General features: G+C 41.5%; 1 protein-coding gene across 3 annotated transcripts in view; it reads right to left on the bottom strand.

Moving 5' to 3' along the window:
- Positions 1–20,333, bottom strand: part of LOC144935161 (sodium-dependent phosphate transporter 2-like) — a 76,646-nt gene that overhangs the window by 20,292 nt on the left and 36,021 nt on the right. For all 3 annotated transcript variants that reach the window (XM_078861623.1, XM_078861621.1, XM_078861622.1), the window contains exons 2-5: positions 19,184–20,243; positions 6,589–6,729; positions 3,632–3,717; positions 324–420 (exon numbers count right to left, since the gene is read on the bottom strand). In XM_078861623.1, the coding sequence (XP_078717749.1) occupies positions 324–420; positions 3,632–3,717; positions 6,589–6,729; positions 19,184–19,472 (613 nt within the window). In that variant the 5' untranslated portion in view covers positions 19,473–20,243. The remainder of the gene's footprint in view (positions 1–323; positions 421–3,631; positions 3,718–6,588; positions 6,730–19,183; positions 20,244–20,333) is intronic.

Below are 20,333 nucleotides of genomic sequence, written 5' to 3' on the forward strand. Positions count from 1 at the left end.
TATTAATTCCTCATGTCCAGCAGGTTTTCAATTACCTACGATTAATGCTGTATGCCATCAATTAAAGCAATGCCACATTTTTATTCTGAATTAAACCTGTTTTGACATTTATGCTAAAATAAAACATTTTTCAGCACATCAAGAGTGCCAAGATTTAATTTCTTCCTGACTGGACCGGATTTGTTTAGTCTCAAGAGCACAGCTCATGCTCAAGAGGTATCAACCTACGGCCATGTGATCATCAGCCGGTGGCTCAGTGCGAAGGATATGGTCACAAAATTCAGACATGAGAAAGTGGGACCGTGATCATGCAAGGTACGCACGCGGGGCGCCGGTGTACATGATCGAGAAGACATTGATGCCCATGGTGGCAGCGTAGAAGACAGGCAGAGCACGAAGACCGTTCGGGAGAGGATCCTCCTGTAAAATAAGAGAAACAAAGATCCCCTGTATAGCCTTAACAAACTGTTGGGGCAAGTGCTGTTAGCAAGTACCAACTAAGGCCGGAACGGCACACGACGGGAGGGGGTGGGTGGCCAGCACCACGCCCAACCGCCTTCGTCTCCCCAGTGGCGATGTTTACACACCGCACCAGGTACTTATTTAAGGCTGAGTCGACCTAGAGAGGCCCAGGAGCAGTTCAGACAATCGTCACCGGTGTTGGCCGTGAGCGGGAATCGAACTCGGGTCGGCAGGTTTGTAGCGCAGCGCGCTAAGCGCTACACTACCGCTCCCTATCTGTAGAATAAACACGCGCACACATCACGGGCAGAGGGCATGTCAGCCTGTGGATGAAACCAGGGAAATTCTGAACTAATGCAGCAACCTGGGTTTTCTTTTTTGGGCAATAACGTGGGGGATATTTTTTTCCTTGTAAAAAAACTAATTTGTTGAAATTCAACTGAACTAATTTCTAGTTTTCACCTTCATATGCTTTAAAAAAATCAGAGAGATACACTATATTATACAAACATGAATGTAATTTACAGATACAAATATGTTACAATCTGTCATTTAGCAAATTAGTATTGCTCTGCAGTATTAGTCAAATGGTAAGCCAAAGTAATGTACCGTGCCTCTTACTGCAAACTAATAAATCCTCTCTCCCCACCAAAGTTGTATAAATGTGATAGAAAACATATTCCAAGAGAATAAAATATAAAATCTATTTTAATAGCACAAACTAGAATTTATCACTTTGCAGACATATATAAAACCAATAATGTTGTATCGTTTGAACTTGTAAAGTCGCGTTTTAGCAGCGATGGGACATCATGTTACTTTAATTGGATTGTGCTAAAATCTGCAGCAATTAAAATTGTGTGTGAATTCATCACCTTTCCTCGTGATCAAAACTATGGCTCGCACAATCTGGGAATGGACACCTCAACGGTTTGACATCGGTAACATTTGGAAGATTAAACACAGCCCCCTAAATTAGTTGCCCCTTTTTTTCTTTGAATCTCTAAGAAGTGCTCGGTGCTCAGGGATTTTGCATCAAGTGGATGGTTGGAGACTGAAAACGCTGAGATGCCAATGTCACATCCCAGGCCTCTGCGTGTCAACACTAACTATGTGTTGTGCTTAGCAACCTCATTAACGCAATGGAACATTTCAAATAGATATAACATCCTAAGAGTTTACATCTGAGCTACATGTACATGCATGAGCATTTGTGTGAATATATATCTTTGTATTTTATGGATATATATAATGATGGTGACCTATGGTAGAGTGGTTGGCACGATCTTAGTTGGATTCGCGCCCCCAGCTAACATGTGTGACTGGTGATATTTTAACTGGTTAAGGGCCTCCCTTAGGTCAGCTCAGCCTTTAATGAGTATCTGATGTGGTAGATACTATAGCACTGGGGAGATGAAGGTCGCCGGGTGTAATGATAGCCACATCACCTCCTTGTGCAGTGTTATGGCCTTAGTAGGTGCTTGCTAATATTATTTGCCCCAACAGTCTATGTAGGCTATATGAAGGATCTTTATTTTGTATGTATAAGATTACGTATTGCATTTTTACGAGTATCTGTGTGCATATGTGTATCTGAATGTCAGCACACGTGCATGTAGTCTTGCAAAATAAACTCCGATCTCCTGGTGGTACCAGACGGTAATACTGTTTTGTTGTGAATAAGGCCAATGGGAGAAAAGCAGACACGTTAGCGGATTAACCTAATTGCGTGCTCACGTAAACCATGGTGGCTAATGGGGTAATGGGGGGGGGGGCAGTTTGGTGCGAGTGAGCTGGTAACCCCTGCACCTTCAATTAATTTCCCAAAGAACCATGAACAGAGAATCAATATGAGCATGTGCCGGAGGCCCCAAAAGGTTAGGTGCCTGTGACCTCCTGTGACAAAACCCCCCTCTCGGTACAGCCAGGGGACTGAACTGTCCCCCCCCCCCCCCCCAATGGCGCTACGAACCTGGAGACTGGAGCATAATTCCCGTTCATGACCAACAACAGGTCCTGGACCTCCCCTATGTCAACTCAGCCTTAAAGTAGAACATGGTGCTGTGTCTAAACATAAGCATTGGTGGGACAAAGGCAGCCGGGCGTGGTGTTGGCCACCCACCCCTGCACCTGTGCCATGCTGATCTTCATAAGCTAGCAGCACTTGCCCTAACAGTCTGTTAAAGGCTACATGGGGGAATCTTTGCCTTGTATTATGTGTGTGCATGTGTGAACCAGAATCTTTATTTATACTGGAGAAATCTGATGAGCTATGGTGCTCTTTTTTATAGTTAGGGCGGGTCAGTACGTTACATCAACAAATAATACAAGAAAGGATGCAAGACTAAGGTAAAACAAGAATTAAGCAAGTTACTAACTACATAAATATAGATATAGCACAGAAGTACAAAAATTGCACTCGTGCATACATTCCTGAAGATTTGTCAAGACCAAATACAAGTTCGTGCAAGGCAGCAAAACAACAACAACAATCCAAGACCACACACCAAGACAATACAGTCTTGCATTTTTATAATTGAACTATCGTTACATGTCTCAGGTTCATAATTTCAAATCGCAGTTACAAATGTTGGCTGTAACTGCCACTAATCATCTGTTTCTGGATATTTTTTGAAGGAAGATGGACGAACTTAAGGAAGGAAACAAATGTCGTCTTTCCAAAACGTTGGTACTGCAACGTTTGAGTCACTGGGGGGATTAATCTGTGAAATTTCAGACATTTTCTTCCGGCTTATTCATAAAAGCTTAGCAATTAAGTACATGGCAATTATAAAGCAAGCACCAGCTTGAGTCCGGGTTGTCAAATAATAATCATGCTAATTTAGTCATCTTAGGGAATTGCTGAACAATAGCGATGATCGTGGTAATTAAGCATGTGGGTAACAAGAGGTTATCAATTGCCAACTTATTTCTTACATGTCTTTAATTTTAAAGAGATGATTAGATTTAAGCGTTTTCCTTCTAATGAATCACCAAGTGGCCCTTGTATGATAAAGTTGACAAATGGTCGGTTTTTGTTATGGGGTTCCTTGCCTGCACAGTGACAAGTGGACAACATTCAATGTAGTCTTTGATAATTTTAAGACGTTTTTTTAATTGTCAACTCCTACTGTATTTACTTCCTTGGCACGAGGAATGTCTTGCTTACCTTGTTCAGAATGAAGTAACGGACCAGGTAGAATAGAAGGGCAGACATGATCCCCGAAAGCAGTGGCGATATGAACCAAGAAGAAACTGCAGAACAATCATAGGTCACATGGTTACCATTTTATCGGTAAGATCACTTAACATATGCTTATCTAATTGAGATGCGTGCCGTTTGTGAGCTATGAGTGTTTATAGCTCTACAATTACGCCACAGTATTTTAATGATTAAATGAGCAAAAATGTATCCATTTCCCAATCCACTGCTGGATGAAGGCATCTGTCATGAAGTTTGTTTTCACCACGCTACACCGTGTTGGTGAAATCGGGTGACGTGGGGTGAAGGAGAGCGACGTGGGGCGTTGCCACCGATGGCAGCCATGGTCAGAAATTGAACTCAAGCAAACCGGACTCACAGTGCAGCATGCGAACCACCGCACACCTTCTAACTATTATATACACTGAGCAGTTACACAAATGCACCATCCTGTAAATTAAAGATAACCAATTTTTTTTTAGATACGTTCATCTCTTTCGTAATTGTATATCTGCAACAGTTACGAATATTTTAGGGCTTGAGATCAATGGCTTTACATTCTATTTCGCTTAGATATTATCTATACTTGCGAGTGTAGTTTCATTTTCATGTATAGCACTTTGAGATACTTCAATATGAAAGGCACTATGTAAAAGAGATCATTATTAAATAATTGTTATTTATAAGAGGTGCAATACTTCATAAATGTAACTCAACTTTGCAGCAAGTGCCTCTGTAAGTGCTTCATGTGTAGCTGTTAGGCATGGCAATGCAATATGCGTGAACATATTTAATGTGTGTGATATCATTATCGTCAACTTTCAATATATTGCCTGAATCTACAAATCTAATGAGTGAATTAAATAGAGTTACCAATCACTGTCACAGAAAAAAAGATTAATGTAATCCATTATGTTAGATAAAGTATCTCTCAAGAAATAACCGAATAAGCTACATTTTTAATCACTGTTGTTCGTTTAAATCTATTTGTGGACAGTCTTCAGCTTCTAGTCAAATATTTAATGTACACAATTAAGGCTGTGTCCATAGAAAAAGACAATGGGTTAGGTCCTAATATTTATTCAACAATGCTTGCACGGCGTGTGTGTGCGCAGGTCTTTGTCCGGTAGACACCCGAGTTCGATTCCCGCTCACGGCCAACACCAGTGACGATTATCTGAATCGGTCCTGGGCCTCCCCTAGGTCGACTCAGCCTCAAATGAGTATCTGCTGAGATGTGTAAGCATCGCCACTAGGGAGACAAAGGCGGCCGGGCGTTATGCTGGCCACTCACCCCCTCTCGTGCGCCTTGCCGGCCTTCATTAGGTGCTCTGCTAACAGCACTTGCTCCTACAGTCTGTTAAGGCTTTCAGGGGATATTTGTGTTTTCAGAGTAAATCAACAGCAATAGGGCTTTAGATTATAATACAGAACCCGTGTATAAGGAAATATCAACTTCAGATACATTTACTACACTTCACGCAGGCAAATGTATTGAAGTAGCTCTGTTAATAATGACTGGAAGTGTTGCTGTGGATATTTTTACAGGCACTTCCACCAATTAAATCGAGTATAACTTTACAATGCTCACTATACAAGGAAATTTTAGGAACCCATTACAAATTGCTCCGTAACCTTTAGCTATAAGCTACAGGGAGCATAATAATAATTCATACCTGATCATTAAGAGTGGAAAAAACTGATAACCGCACCACATTATTTTTTCAGATACAGTCAGGTCTCAGAGTACGCGGCGGGGGTTAGGTTCCGTGTACCCTCGCGTGAGCGCGAATTCGCGTATACGAGTCCAGTACTGTATATACAATGTAAGAGTATATATAAAATGTGTAGAAATGTACATCAATGTTTAATAAAGTACAGTACTGTAGATAAATGATTGACTAATCATCGGTAGCATCCAGGTCAGATGGAACACTGTTATCATTGACACCATATTATTATTAATGCTATATCATTGACACTACATTATTAACACTAGATATTTTTTGGACTCGTTTTTTACACAAACGCTACAGTTACACGCCATCAAATCCATCGTTCGCGTGATGGCGGGGGGGGGGGGATTTGACTCCTCGCTTCCCATCCCGTGCGGGTATCGAAAGTACGAGTCACAAGGTGCACGTATGAATCGGGGGCGGTTGCGTATGCGCGGCTCCGCGTACTCTGACACCTTACTGTACTTAGAGCAATTTCACGTGTACAGTTTACTTTTGTAAGAGTTCAATCGGTAATGCAACTGCTATTAAAACGGTTGTAAGCAAGACAGCTATCACAACTTCTAATCGGTGCAGAGGGAACTCCATAAGAGTTTTTTTTTGGTTAGATCGAAGACACGTGTGTCATTAAACCCGCCACCACCCGACACAGCCAATTAGTAAGGTTTGTCACGTAAACAAAACATGCCAATACATTACTGGTTCAGCACACGGGTGTATTGGGAGAGTAACAAAAACACAACATTTACAATTCGAGTCTGACGTTTTGTCGCCGGTTATTACAACCAGCCTCATCAGGTGACAGCCAGAGTTGTGGAGAAATCCTTTCGTTTCGGTCTTAAATTCATGAGGGAACTCATTACATTAATGTGATACATAAATGTAGCGAGTACAAAAGATGTAGCTCCATTCGTCTTATTCTACACCGAATGAGGAGATGTCAAAGGATTTGAAAATATAAAAACGCGTATATTTATTGAGGTGTGCAAGGTGATCAAATTTGTCGGGAACCGAAAGTCTATAAGTACAGATAAAGAAACAATTTAAAAGGGTGTGGATGACCAACTCGGCAGTTGTGTGCGTTACTATATTGATGCTACCAATTCACTCACAAAACAGCGACCTCCACGGAAATGCACAATGTGACAGAGCCATTTTAGGCAAGGGTTGCAGGTGCGGCGTGCTGACCAATCTTGATGAGCTGAAACCACTGCACACTGTGCGTTCCGATGGCCACCAGGGAGAAGCCGATGGTCGCGCCCACAATGCAGTGCGTTCCAGAGATGGGCAACTTGAGAAACGAAGCGATGAGCTGCCATGCTGCCGAGCCTGTAAATGTAAACAAACAAGTATGTTGGCATTCTGAGCCATCATCATAGCATCATCATTGGCTCTGCGGCATTGCCTTATTTAAAAGGGGAGCATACAACAAAAACGTATGGGAAGAGAACCATGAAAGTCAATGATGAATAAACTGGAAACAAAAGTTCTATGCAAATATTGCAGAGCCTTAGTTCCCCTGATGTTACATTGCTGATCACCATAATAACATCTTCATCATTAATCATCTCTCAGATCAGCGATGGAAGTACACATATAAACAAGAACAAAGATGTCATTGCCATTCCACCGCCAATGCCAACTTAATTATCAGTACTTAATCATTTATCCATTATCTTAGTGCCATCTTAAGAGTTTCAGAGGCACTGTACATTTCTAGAGTTAATGTTCAGCCCCCAAGGTCACAAAAAGTGGACAATGCCATTGCATTAAACACGGTTACACATGACCTTTTTTGCGGTTTCACATTTCCAGCACCGCCTTGAGGAATACTGAATTACAATGCAGTGTTGGAGTAATAACTTAGTGATTAATATTTATTAGTCAGCGTGAGCACTCCTTTTGCACGGAGCTCCGAAACACAGGCTGCTTGGACTGCTTGGCAGGCACGGAGTGTGCTGATGAGGAATCCATGACGTCAATTTTACTGCAGTGGCCTTTGTAAGCCCCCACTCCATCCTTCACTCCTCTATCCACGCACCCCCCACCGCAACGCCCCCCCTCACCCACCGCTGTCTATTCTGCACTCACTCCCTCTGTCATTCTCAAAACTCACCCTGCTGCTCTCATTATACTTAAACCCCTTCCCGGCTTTTCCAACTCCCCCCCCTCTGCCCTTTCTTCCATCCTCTCTCTGCCCTCTGTCTCTACCTATCTTGGCTGCCACTCTCTCTCCTCCCGCTCAATATAATCTCGCCCTTCCCGTCCTTCCCACATTTTTTCCTATCTCTCGTCCAGCCACACTTGTCTACCTCTAACCTTCCCATATCAGCTACACACCTCCCTCCCCTCCACCATCCTCCCAGCTCAAGCTCAACCCGACACCCACCCCTCCTCTTCCATCACACCCGCTCCGCATGACTCCTGCATGCACGTGACGCGCAGCCTGCGTGTCAGCTTGCACTCCACGCTTGTTTGGCCATTTGTGAGTTGCACACAGGTAATGCTGTTTTTTTTGCTCCGATCCAAATTTTTACAATTGACCGGCCTCTGAAATGTATGTTCTCATGAAAGCCGTGCCGCTGAGAGCGATGGAATATTGCGCCATTCATTCCGCTCCGCGAGAAGCAACGCATTAACAAGTCGGGGAATAAGTTACGGAATTCAGGGCACGTCAGAGTACAAACAAGCGCAGTCTACACTTATAGTGCATGACGAGGGTCTGGTCTGCAACACTTATATTTGTTATGAATATTTATACACTACCATACAGCTTTTGGATTGCTTCGAGGCTTGGTGCTGGACAAGCAGCTTTACAATATGGATTCAGTTCCGCGAATTAAATGTTAACCGAGCAATGGCTATGAAGCCAGATTTGTGTGTGAGCTCACACAGTAACTTTGATTTCAATTTTGCTAATTTTGGTACTATATTTAATACTGTAATTATGGCAATTTCTTTATTGAAATTGTATTTGGCTCACATTTATCTTGAACAAAACATGTTTTTAGTTTTAAAATAATTTTATATACTGCAGTTCAGTTAGATTGGTTGTTTTAATGACGAGATTATGAGCAAATTTGAGCTTGTTAAAATTTTCTCAATTTTATGTTTACATCCTTATTTCTCCAATCCAAAGTTCAGAAGACACCTTCTAATGCTGCTGTCAACAAAACTTTGGAAAAAGTGCACTTACTTGCCCGACTCCATATCGAATATTGCAATGCCAGACTATAGCTGTTCCAGTTTTGTTTTACCGAGAATTCTAAATATTTTGTTATCTAGGCATTTAAGAGAGTATGGATGACTTATAATTTTATTTTACCAGGTAAGGCACCCACTGAGCGATATAATTCTTTTTCAGAAGCGACCTAGCCACGGATGATAGCTCAAAGAAGTGGCTTATCATGTGGAAATTTATAGCCGCCAAATACTATAAATGCATGTTTCTAAAGGTGGAGGGAAAAATCTGAGGATACGGAAAATAATCCCCGCGACCACGAGAAGAGCATGCAAACTCCAAATATACAGGTGTCAGGGTCAGGAACAAACCCACAACCTCCTGTATACCAGGCGAGGTAGTTAACATCTTGCCACCGTTGCACCCTCCAAATAAAAACTATGTTCATCCTCTACATTATGGCATTGTATATTTGATAGTTGGGAAAAGCAAACAAAAGTCAAATGTGACAAGTCTACTAAACAATTTATGATATCTTTTGGGAAGTAATTGGAAGACACATCAGAGTATAAATATGTGTTTCTGGAAAACCGAACTTGAAAACGTGAAGATACCGACCATTGTGCCAAAATAAAAATTTCAATCAGTGCACATTACCCTGCTGTGACATAGATGGGATAGATGCTGACAAGGCAAAGTGAACAACTAAAATGCACAACGCTTGGCATTACACCGAGAAAGAAAGGGGAGCATGGATCAAGGAGCAAATGCAAGTCAGATATAATGTCTGACTTGCACTTGGAGCAAATAGATCATTACTGAGTCTGTAGAGCAGTGCACTAACCACTATACCCACCACCCCTGCATAATTAGCTGATATTTCATGAAATTATGAATAATGCAGTGATAAAATGGCATAAAACAGCTTATGCTAAGCCTTGTGCTGGCATCTATGTTTTTGAGTAAATTCAAGATGTGGTCTCCTCACACAGGCATCTACCATTGTAATGCCACTAAACAAGTGGGCATCAAATGTTCCACTGTTGAGAGGTCTTAATAATTTGAGATAAGAGGAATTTAGTGTTTCTTAGAAGGATATCTATCAGTGCCTGGAATTCTATAGCCCAACGTTTTGAACAAGTGACGCTTCATTATTTTCTTTTGTGGTGCTGAAAACCCTTCTTTATTTTTGTTTCATTCTAGGACATTCAAGCAATTCTAATTAAAACTGTAACTCGATAACAGTAATCGGCAGCAGCCAGCCTATTCATGTCAAATTGCTTCGGTTACACGAGCAGTCCGTTTCCTGCTGTTTGATTGATTCATCTTGGCTGTGTCCCCCCGCTGCTAGGAATGAAAACGTAACAATGATGGCAACACACTACTCAATGTGGATATATAAACCATAATCATTCACTTGGAAAATGCCCACGCACAAATATGTCTGGTCTAACGTGGCAACTTCCACATATCAACTTATTCAAAGTTGGATTTTACAAAGAGCCCCGTAGAGTCCCGCACATTTAAGGTTTTATTGTACGACTCATCTACAGTGGGGGAGAGGTTGGTGCAATGATTTTTACGCCACTCTTTTAAAATCTCGGTGACCTGAATTTATCTCCTGGCCACAGCAAACATCAGAGGCAAAGCGATGATATCCGAAACATTCACGAGCCCCCTTTTCATCGCCGAACGGTGTGTGGTGAAGTACAGCCAAACAACCCCCACGACTGACAGAGCGTGAGGGGAAGGCTTTCAGTCTGCAATAGATTGACAAAGGGGGTTCATATTATGCATGACTTTTTCTTTCAGTCCAACCAAAGGCATTTAAATGTTAATTTGGAGCTGCCAATATGATTTCCCATTCACCAGATAATACTGCGTTGCAGGCCCTTTGATGCATTACAAAATAACTGTGAAAAATATGACTTCCTCCAAAATTAAAACATCAAACTTGTAGTTTGAATCAGAAAGCGCTCGTTCAATGTTTTTTGCCTTTTGATGGCATCAACAAACATGTTTTGTCATGAATGTTTTGATAATGTGTTTCAATTTTACTCGGTTATTTTGGTAAAAAGGGATTTGTGGCATAAACAGCAACGCCACGACGGCTTTCAAAACCAGCAGTCACAGTGGTTTCTCTGTACGTCCGAGAATGTTAAGAGTGCACATTTTTCAAAGCTGTGCTGGCAGGATTCAAGCTGAGTTGGACCACACCACAACAATGGCACGGCTTCAGTTTGCACAGTTTCCCGTTATGTCCTGTTATTTCTGCATATGCAAACCTGCAGTGGACTGGTAATTTCCCGTAACATCGTCATGTGATGCACACGTACATTTGTTTTGTTTAAAATGTTGTTACCTTGTGTAGAAAAATCATTGTTCTTTTGTACTGAAATACAACGGTGTACTGTACTTTCAGCTTCAATAAAGTGTTAACATTGACAATTCGGTTTATGTTGCACTCAAAAAGAAAAAATCATCATCATCAGCAGCCATGGTCAATTCACTGCTGGTTGAGGCTTCCGCAAGTGGTCACCATTTCTCACCGTTTTGCGACGTAGCCATCGCCAATGTGCATCTGAGCACGAGCGCATTACATTGTTCCATCACCTCGGTGAACGTGCCCTCAGACACGTTCCATTTCTTGTACATATGTTGAACGTCTTTCGCAAACGTACGTAGCCAACCACGCTAAATCGGAGCTGCCAGTCCGGCAGAATTCTTGAGCATCGGCCGTCAAGCCCTTCTAGCGACATGTCCTACGCAAGTCTACATACTTTTCTTAACAAATGCACACACAAAAACCTCACGATTTGTCAATAACACTACCTTAAAAAGAAAAAAATATATAACAGATGACGTTTCGGACAATGACCCTTCACAGCAGATAAGAGGCCAGAAGTAGTCACTGTTATTTGCGCATGTGCACACCACTGCCAATACAGTCTCACCAAACAATGTGTTTACTCTTCTTAACAGTTTGATTAACAGTACGTCTTTAACCTGTAATTGTCCTCAAATCCATGTGTCCCTCTGTCTTTTGGTCCCCAAGATATCATGGAGAGAGATCCATGCTTGGAATGGCATTTGGGACCAAGTCAATCAGAGCCTCAAATAAAGTCAAAGAGTACCGCAAAATAAACAAAACAACCCTTTGCCATAGGTGAAGTTAAATACTACACTATAACGAAAAGCACTAATGCCATGGTGCATTGTTGCAGGTGACAAGATAACATTTACTACCTGCTAAAGCATGGTCAAATCATGCTGCATATTAAAGAAAAACATCTTCTTCGAACAAATGTAAACTTTAAATTAAATTATTTTTGGAATTTCTGCACATAAGCAGCATTTCTGTAATTGGTCACCATGGATGCCAGATTCAACTTCTGTACCTGAAGAAAAAACGCCCACAACTTTAAGCAAAAACTTCTAATATGCTTTTTCACCCTTAATTGATATGCTCCATCTTATATTTTTGATCAATATTTCATTATCTTTCCACTGTTTTACGGCAACATATTGCTTTTTTTTATGCCACTTTGTATCACATGTTTGGGCTGGGAGGTGGAGGTCTGGTAAGTGGGAGAAGGTGCAGGATGTTCAGGTCTCATCTCAACCATGATTTTGGGTTGTACCGCACGTCATTCGACATGATGTCCGACGTTTCGCTGTGTTCCGCAGGCTTCAGGTAAAACCCAAAACACATCGCAGCACTATACAGCACAACCGCAAAAACCTACAGAGTAAACATTTTATGTCAGCTTAATCCGACTGAGATTAATGCAGCAATTGGCATATCGAGACAAGCGTTGTGTAAACGTTTGTTAATGTTGTCAGCCAGTGCAGCAAAACCTGCCAAAATGTTGGCTTTCCTAAGTCCCTGCTACATGATCGCTTTATTACATGAAGTGTTGTGATTATGGATAATCTCTATGTAAGTACAATATGGAATTTGTATGAATGTGGTCTTAATGGAGACCTCTGCAATACATTTATAAAAATTGTAGTACTTTAATTTGTGTTTTTTTCACGCGAATAATTTATGCACCAGATGAAACTACGTTTTAAAAGCCCAAACTGTCATATACGAAAGTACGAATGTTCGACTAACTCAATGTTCCACACCTTCACCCTTATGCACTCACAAGCGAGGTAAACCTCATGACGAACATGGCTTCAAGACTCCTTCACCCAAGCACCAGATTCACAAGAGCTTTGTACGTGTACACGGAGTGTACCAATGTTCCAAACAAATATTACAGCACAGAGAAAGGCGTTTCTTTATTGGAAATTGAAGAACCGCAAATTAATTTCCGTTGGAGGACGCAATTTCACTTGAATTCTCTCATGAAGAAGGAACCACCTCTGCTTTAATTCACCTTCAAAAAAATGTGTTCACGGCTGTTATTCCTTTAAAGAAACCCGAACACTAAGAGAGAGGGAAGCTGCAGTTAATGCTGATTAAATTGCAGGAGTGACGCAGACTGCACCAAGGTTAGCTTGCAAGTGGCTCTTTTGTAAATATCCATTTAGGAGGTGCGTGGACATAGCATTGGGATTTGCACTAAAGAATCACTGTGCTGCACCGCCTCTACTCAAGGTCACAATTCATGACTAACACAATATCCAATTCCCAATGCTTATGTCAAAATATAAAATTGTAACGAGATTATCCAAAATAAACATTCACTGGCAGCGATTCTGTATTGTTCATCAGGGGAATTCTTAGAGAAAAAAAAGAACCTTGTAAAATAGGCAGGGGCATAATTGTGTAAATAATGTATGGACATTTTGAATAGAAAACAAATGAATGATGTGCGGTAATACTTGGAAGTTTTGCATTAATGTTAATTAGTATAATGGGAAGAAGTCAATCAATTTGAAATGTTTACTTTACATCATCCGTAGTTAACTCACAGTTAAGTATGATGGCTTTGCTTTCATACGAACGAGCCATACATACATGATTAGCGCTCCACTGAAGAATTCTGAACATATTTGAGGAGGGACGTATGTATTTAACACGTAGGCTTTCGCGACCAATATTATTCATAATATAGGTTTTTGGGTCAGATCGCGTTATTTATAAATGTGTCGTAACCCTCCACCACCCGACACGGCCAAACAGTAAAAAAAATTACTGGCCAAGACTAATTAGAGAATCCATTGAAATTGAGAGAAACAGAAACAACTTCAATCGGTCTGACAGCTACAGGCTTAGTGCGGCCTGGAAGCGTATTATTAAAGAAATACAATTACAATTCCTTAAGGGAAACAAATACCAATGAATAACAATTGAATGATTACCAATCTATACAATTACAATACCCTCCCCCTCTCTGCCTCGAATCACTGCACCAGATTGAATTAAATGATGACGTCACCCTGATGCTGCTCTATTTAAGACCGGAAGCAACAGGAGAGCTTCACCATTCTTCTTACCCGATGAAGCTGATTGTAATTATCAGCGAAACGTCGTACTCAAATTTTAAAATGCTGTTGATTCTCTATTCAACACACTGGTGGGCTAAAGTGAATTATTTTGTCCTTTAAAAAACGTGACACATTTTTTGTACTGTTTGGCCGTGTCGGGTGGTGGAGGGTTACGACACATTTATAAATAACGCGATGTGACCCAAAAACCTATATTAGGGACGTATGTATGTTGAACTTCTTTTGCACCATACATAGGCAAAGGTGCTGATCGGAAGTGCAGAACCGCAATGCCCTATGTAATTTTTGTCTGACCGTCTTCAAACAGAGGCATAAGACGAGACAAAACTTAACAATGCACACAAGAGAATGTGAAAGAAAAAATCACGAGTAAGGCAGTTGGAAAAAAAACCCTGATAATGCCGGCAATGTAGTTGCGTGTGATAATAAAACACGTGTCGACAATTCCGACGCACCGAGAGCACGTGCGTACTTGACCACGTGACCGGCCACGTGTGGGATGGTGCCGGTGCTCTCAGAGCACAGCAATCTCTATATATGCAGGTGGCCGCATGTGACTCGACACACGCTTACGGTTCAAGCATACCTCCGCCGGCCGCAAACCGCAAAATTAAGATTGAAATGCGAGTTAGCGACGAAAAGAAAAGGCTCGGGTTAACCGTGTTCAAACAGGTCGTGCGTTAGCGCGTGCCTTCGAAGTAACCAGACTGTTCTTCAAACCGTGACTCGGAAAGGGGCCCCCCCACCTCACGCCAGCTTGAACTGTTAACTCGAAGTGATTTATCATCTGACTCAGGTGGCATTTTTAAAAGGACCTCAGCTGCACTCCAGTTGGTATCCAGTCTGCACTAACTGCAGTTCACATTCTTCTCAGGTTGCATGCTCAATGTAGGGTGCAGCTAAACTTGGACCGGGCAGCGGGAGACTGGTTTGCTGCCGATATCCGCTCAAGCGATTGTTCGTGCCCACGTCCTCCTCGGCATCAGACACTCCCCATTCATCCCACTAGAGCTCACCTCGACAGCACCGTGTAATCTTTACATTTTAAACAACAAGCACTGTAATTTCCCAACACGGTGGCTCGGCGAACCCTCGACTCGATGAAGAAGAAACAAGATTCATGTTCATCCAGTCTAGAGCGCCATCATTCTCAGTATGAAACAAAAATCGCTTCAAAAAGATTACGGGAGGTTGAGCATATGCACGGCAGTTATAGGACCTCAAGCAATAAGAGTTGGCATTTTATAACACAACAGTGCAGCAAAACCTAAGACATGCATAGCTATAGGCAGAGTCTATATGCAGAGCCTATAGCTATGCATGTCTTAGGTGTGTGAACTGTTAAGATACATATTTTTTACATGTTTAAATGAAATAATAAAAATCCACAAATACAGAGTAAATGTTTACTGATCATAAAAAAAATAGTCCCATGTACGCCTCTTCCACAGAATGAGCACAGCCCATTTAGGGAGACCGACTGCCCCCCAGCAGCAGCAGAGACACATGGTTGCAGACAGTCACTGCAATGTTATTGCGCCCAGATGCTCATCAACATGCAGCCACTAACGCGTGACGCGAGTGAAGTTAATTATGCTCACGCTCATGCACAGCAAATCTAAACCCAATGCGTTGAGCCACTTCATTGTAATACACGATCGTCGCTGTGATGTCACATTGTTTCAGAACCTGTCCTTTCTCCACTCGCACAGCAAACGCATCAATTCTTATTTTATTTTCCCCATATGTGACTTGTATGCCGTCATGTGGTATCGATGGTTGTAATAAATTCCGAAAAAATTGCTTTTTAATATTTTAGTAACGTAACATGCACTGTAGCCTGGACCTTTTCGGAAATATATTTGTGTTGTAAGGGTGACCTTGAAGTTTGCCCGAATTTAATACCAGTGAAATATGTCTCTGCATTGGGAAAACAAATTAGCAAAGCTACATTTCAATAAATCATGCTGAATTTCACTGATCTGCTGCCCTCATAGTTTCATACATACATTAATGCAATCACAAGCATACAGCAGAAATTAATTATACTACACCAAAGCCATGCATCAAAACTGCACGGATCAAGCAAATACAAGTCAAATCCCAGGCTCAGTATATTTAATTAGCCGCCGTGCGATAAAAATATGGATAAATTGAAAGTTTAAGCAACCACAGGTCCCTTTAGTTCCACACTGAAAAAAAATGGTGGAATGTTTTTCTAAACATAAATAACTATATTTGAGCAACGCGTGTAATTCGGTCAACAAGTTGTCAGATAGTTTTTTTCCTACATCAAATTAATCTGACGATAAAAAAAAACTAGAATGATTGTTTGTACTCGTATTGGATGTCCTGTTAAAATTGGACGCACTTCTCTGAAATAAAAATCCGAATATATTTATAAATAGATTATCCACATGACCAAAAGGAAAACAACCTGTCGATGAATAATTCCTCAGACCGTTATAGTTTATTACTAGCGCTATGGGTTCCTCCGTTTAGAGTGGTGTTTTGTTACAGTACGGTTTAATCAGGGAGAGAGTGATGGCACAGTGGTTCGCACACTGCACTCATTTATTTGGCGACCCGAGTTCACTTCTTGGCCACTGATAATATCAGTGACGAGTGACAGCGGAGCTCATTCTGGAGAAGTATGGCAAGCAATCCCCATGAATGAGACAGTGTGGAGAGGTCTTCATCTAGCAGTGGATTGGCAAAGCGCTATAGATATACATATTCAAATCACTGTTCAAAACAGGAGTTCAAACATTAAAATATATTCCCATTTGCTTTAATACATTTAAGCATAATACCTCATTAAAACCATAATGAGCTTAACATAACCAGGATGCATAACAGAATTCTTGTCATGCCTTGGTGTCCTGTCTCGAGTGTTTCTAATCGTGGGCGCATACTGCACTGCAATTAAGGAAACGTAATTAGGTAAGGCTGAACAATAGCCCTGTTGGTGAAAATCTCACCCTTGAGACTCAGATCAGAACAAGGCAGATCAGAACAAGGCAGTCGTAGGGACTTTTTTTCAGTCCAGGACTTCTCAAACTGCTATTCGTGTGGCCCAACACAATCCATTTTCAAATGTTTAACCTAAAGCCCTCTGTCCAAATGTTAATTGCAGAGGATTATAATTTGACTAAACAACGACGGTTATTAAGAGCACCAGGATACATTAAAAACAAGAGTGTGCCCTATTCCTATACGTATACATTCAATGTGACATTTATGACAAATTAGATTTTAAGGGAGAGAATAACAAAGCTCCACTACAGATTTCACTGGAGAAATTTACAGCCACTCAAAATGTATCCTTTTGCTGTTTTGCAATAAAGTTAATTAGACCAGTTTACCATACAACTGTAAACACAATTAAACGTCCTCATTCCTCTGATCATCATTCATCTGATCATCGGTGCACTGTCATTTGCCTAGGGAAGCTCAGTACCATTGAGGTTATAACATGGTTCGTTAATATTTATGGTAAACATTTCAGACTTTGGTGAATCAGCCTTGTCATATAAATCATTTACTTAGAGAGGCAATCTACTACAATCACCACAGCCGCTTGTGTAATGGTAAAGATTGCATAAGGGTGGGGTCAAAATGCATAATGTAAATTACGTTCCAGTGACAGAAGTGCAGGAATACATATTTTTTTGAAAAGCGTCTGTGTTGTTCCAGTTAATAAGATTCTTTAGTAGGGCTGTAAAAAGTTAATCAATTCGGCAATTAATATCGATTCGTTTAGCTGACGATATGAATAAAATCATGCTTGAAAGAATCGATGGTTTTAATTCGTATGTGCCATATGCGAGGAGATCTCGTCCCCCCCACTCCCCGTTGCAGGCAGTGGTCGCCTCATTCACCCCAAGTTTAGAGGATGATCAATTCTTGAATCGAGAGCGCAACCCTTAATAGCGATAATTCATCGAATCTCTGGGTGGCGTTGCGATTAAATAATATTTAGCGTGGCGTATCTTTTGTAGGACAAGGTGGCGGTGAAGAAGGATTACTGGAAAGTCATTGCATTTGGCATTGTCCCAGCACTACCATCGATAATTGATTAATAAATGTAATGTCTGATTAAAAAAATAAAATCCCAGTGATAAGTCAATTGCCATCACTCTTTTTATGAATAAATGGGTCTCTGTATGGGGAATGAGCCAATCAAAACGTATAACAGTTTACTATTCAACTTTGAGATATTAAAAGTATGGAATTATGAACACATGCAAACAAAAAACAACTTAGATAAAGTGCTTTGGTATATATAAGTGAACACAACGAGCTTTTAAGGTTCCATACACACAACCTGTAAATTATGAAGTAGCTGACAGTGAAAATATAAAATTTAGACCTTCAATAAAAACCAGATGAGTCCCCATTCAAATGCTAATATTTCTCCCAACCCGACTGCTGCTAACTTTGTGAACCGACCTACGCATTAACAGCTCATATCAACCTCTAAAAAAAATCTAATCAACCTTGCGCCATTTCCAAGAGGCGATCATTGCTGTTCAGCCATGTCAGGTGGATGCCAACAAAACACCCCAGGCCCATGCCGCCCGACACCTCGGTGTCAAGTCGAGGTGGGGAAGTGAGACGAAGTGGCGACTGGAAGTGCCCAGTTGCCTGGCCTCGTCACACCTGACGGAGTTGGACATGGGCCTCACAGCTCTGGAGGGATGGACTGCTTGCGAGTAAAGGGCTAGGGTTGAGGGCGCGACGTGACCCTATGTCGACCAAGCACAATATTAGTAAGGACGCCGCAGTGGCGAGATGTTAACTACCTCGCCTGGCATACAGGAGGTTGTGGGTTCGATCCCGACCCTGACGCCTGTATATTTGGAGTGTGCGTGTCTCTCTCCCCGTGGTGGCGTAGATTTTTCTCTGGGTCCTCCGGTTTTCCCCTCCACATTTAGAATCAACATGCGTTTAGAGTATTTGGCTGCTATAAATTTCCACAAGCCACTTCGTTGGGTTATCATTTGTGGCCAGGCCACTTCTGAAAACAGAGCTTCATATCTCAGTGGATCAGACCTGATAAAATTGACAAAATATAGTTTAGTTTAAGCAGGAGCTGCAGCTGAAATGGGGGCAGCGCGTGCGCGTGGTGAAAGTACTCACCGACCATGGCGCTGACCTCGCCGGCCATGAGCACCTCCGCAGTTTCATTGTACAGGTCGACGTCCACGATGCCCTTGCGGATCGTTTCACCCACTTTGGCTCCCAGCATAATGGAGCCCAGCGTCTCGAAGATGGAGGCCAGGATGCAGGCCTGCTTGAGGGTGACGACGCCGGAGCCCACGGCCGTGCCAAACGAGTTGGCCACGTCATTGGCGCCCACGGAGAAGGCGAGGATGAAGGCTATGATGAAGCCAACGATCACCATCCACATGTACTCTGTTAGCATCATCTTGGCGATGGGATTTCTTACAGTGACTTGGGATTATAACGCAACTTTGCAGTTGTCGGCACTGACTCGCTCTACTTCTCAGATGTTCAAAGCCAGAAGCTAAATTGTTGAGGTTCTAAGCCTGTTATTATTGAAAGATAATCTTCGTCCGAGTGTTTATTCCAGTAAGTGGAGTCCACTTATTATTACAGTAATGACAAGTGATAATAATTATACTTAGACTAAATCTTTATTTTTTTAACACCCAAGACCAGATATTGCTAGATTTAGTTTGAGGTTTTATTAAAAGTAGTTTATAACATAAGATTCCAACTTAACTTTCAAATAACGATCTAGGAAGTGTATTAAAATATTTCTATAGTGTTCCTTTAAAAATAAAACGCCCAAACAGCAATTAAATGTATTTCTTTTCTCCTTTTTTTGTTAGAAAACGTCTGCTAACTCAATTTTTTTTTACATAAAAGGGATTACTTTTAACATTTAAATGATCCAGCGATTAATATATTTATACTAAATCAAGTCAGTGTAATTCAATATAACTATTTATGCAATTTAAAGCTAAACTCACAGAGCTCAATAACAGTATAAAATGGGGAAGATATATTCCTAGATGCCGTTGAGGAAGGTGCTGCTGATTTAGTACAGCGTTCTCTCGTGTTATCCAGCCAGCTCCCAAATTTGTTCGTTGTGGTTGATGCGCCTATTTAGCAGTTGCAGTGAGGGACATTCCATGATGCGACAGAGGTGCTGCAGAGGTTGGCAGGGCACATCCTATCACGCACACAAAGACAAAGATCACCAGTATAGCCTTCACAGACTGTTGGGGCAAGTGCTGTTAGCGTGCACCTATGAAGGCTGGCA

This window comes from Lampetra fluviatilis, chromosome 12 (assembly GCF_964198595.1).
Source record: "Lampetra fluviatilis chromosome 12, kcLamFluv1.1, whole genome shotgun sequence".
In the NCBI taxonomy this organism is placed as follows: domain Eukaryota; kingdom Metazoa; phylum Chordata; class Hyperoartia; order Petromyzontiformes; family Petromyzontidae; genus Lampetra; species Lampetra fluviatilis.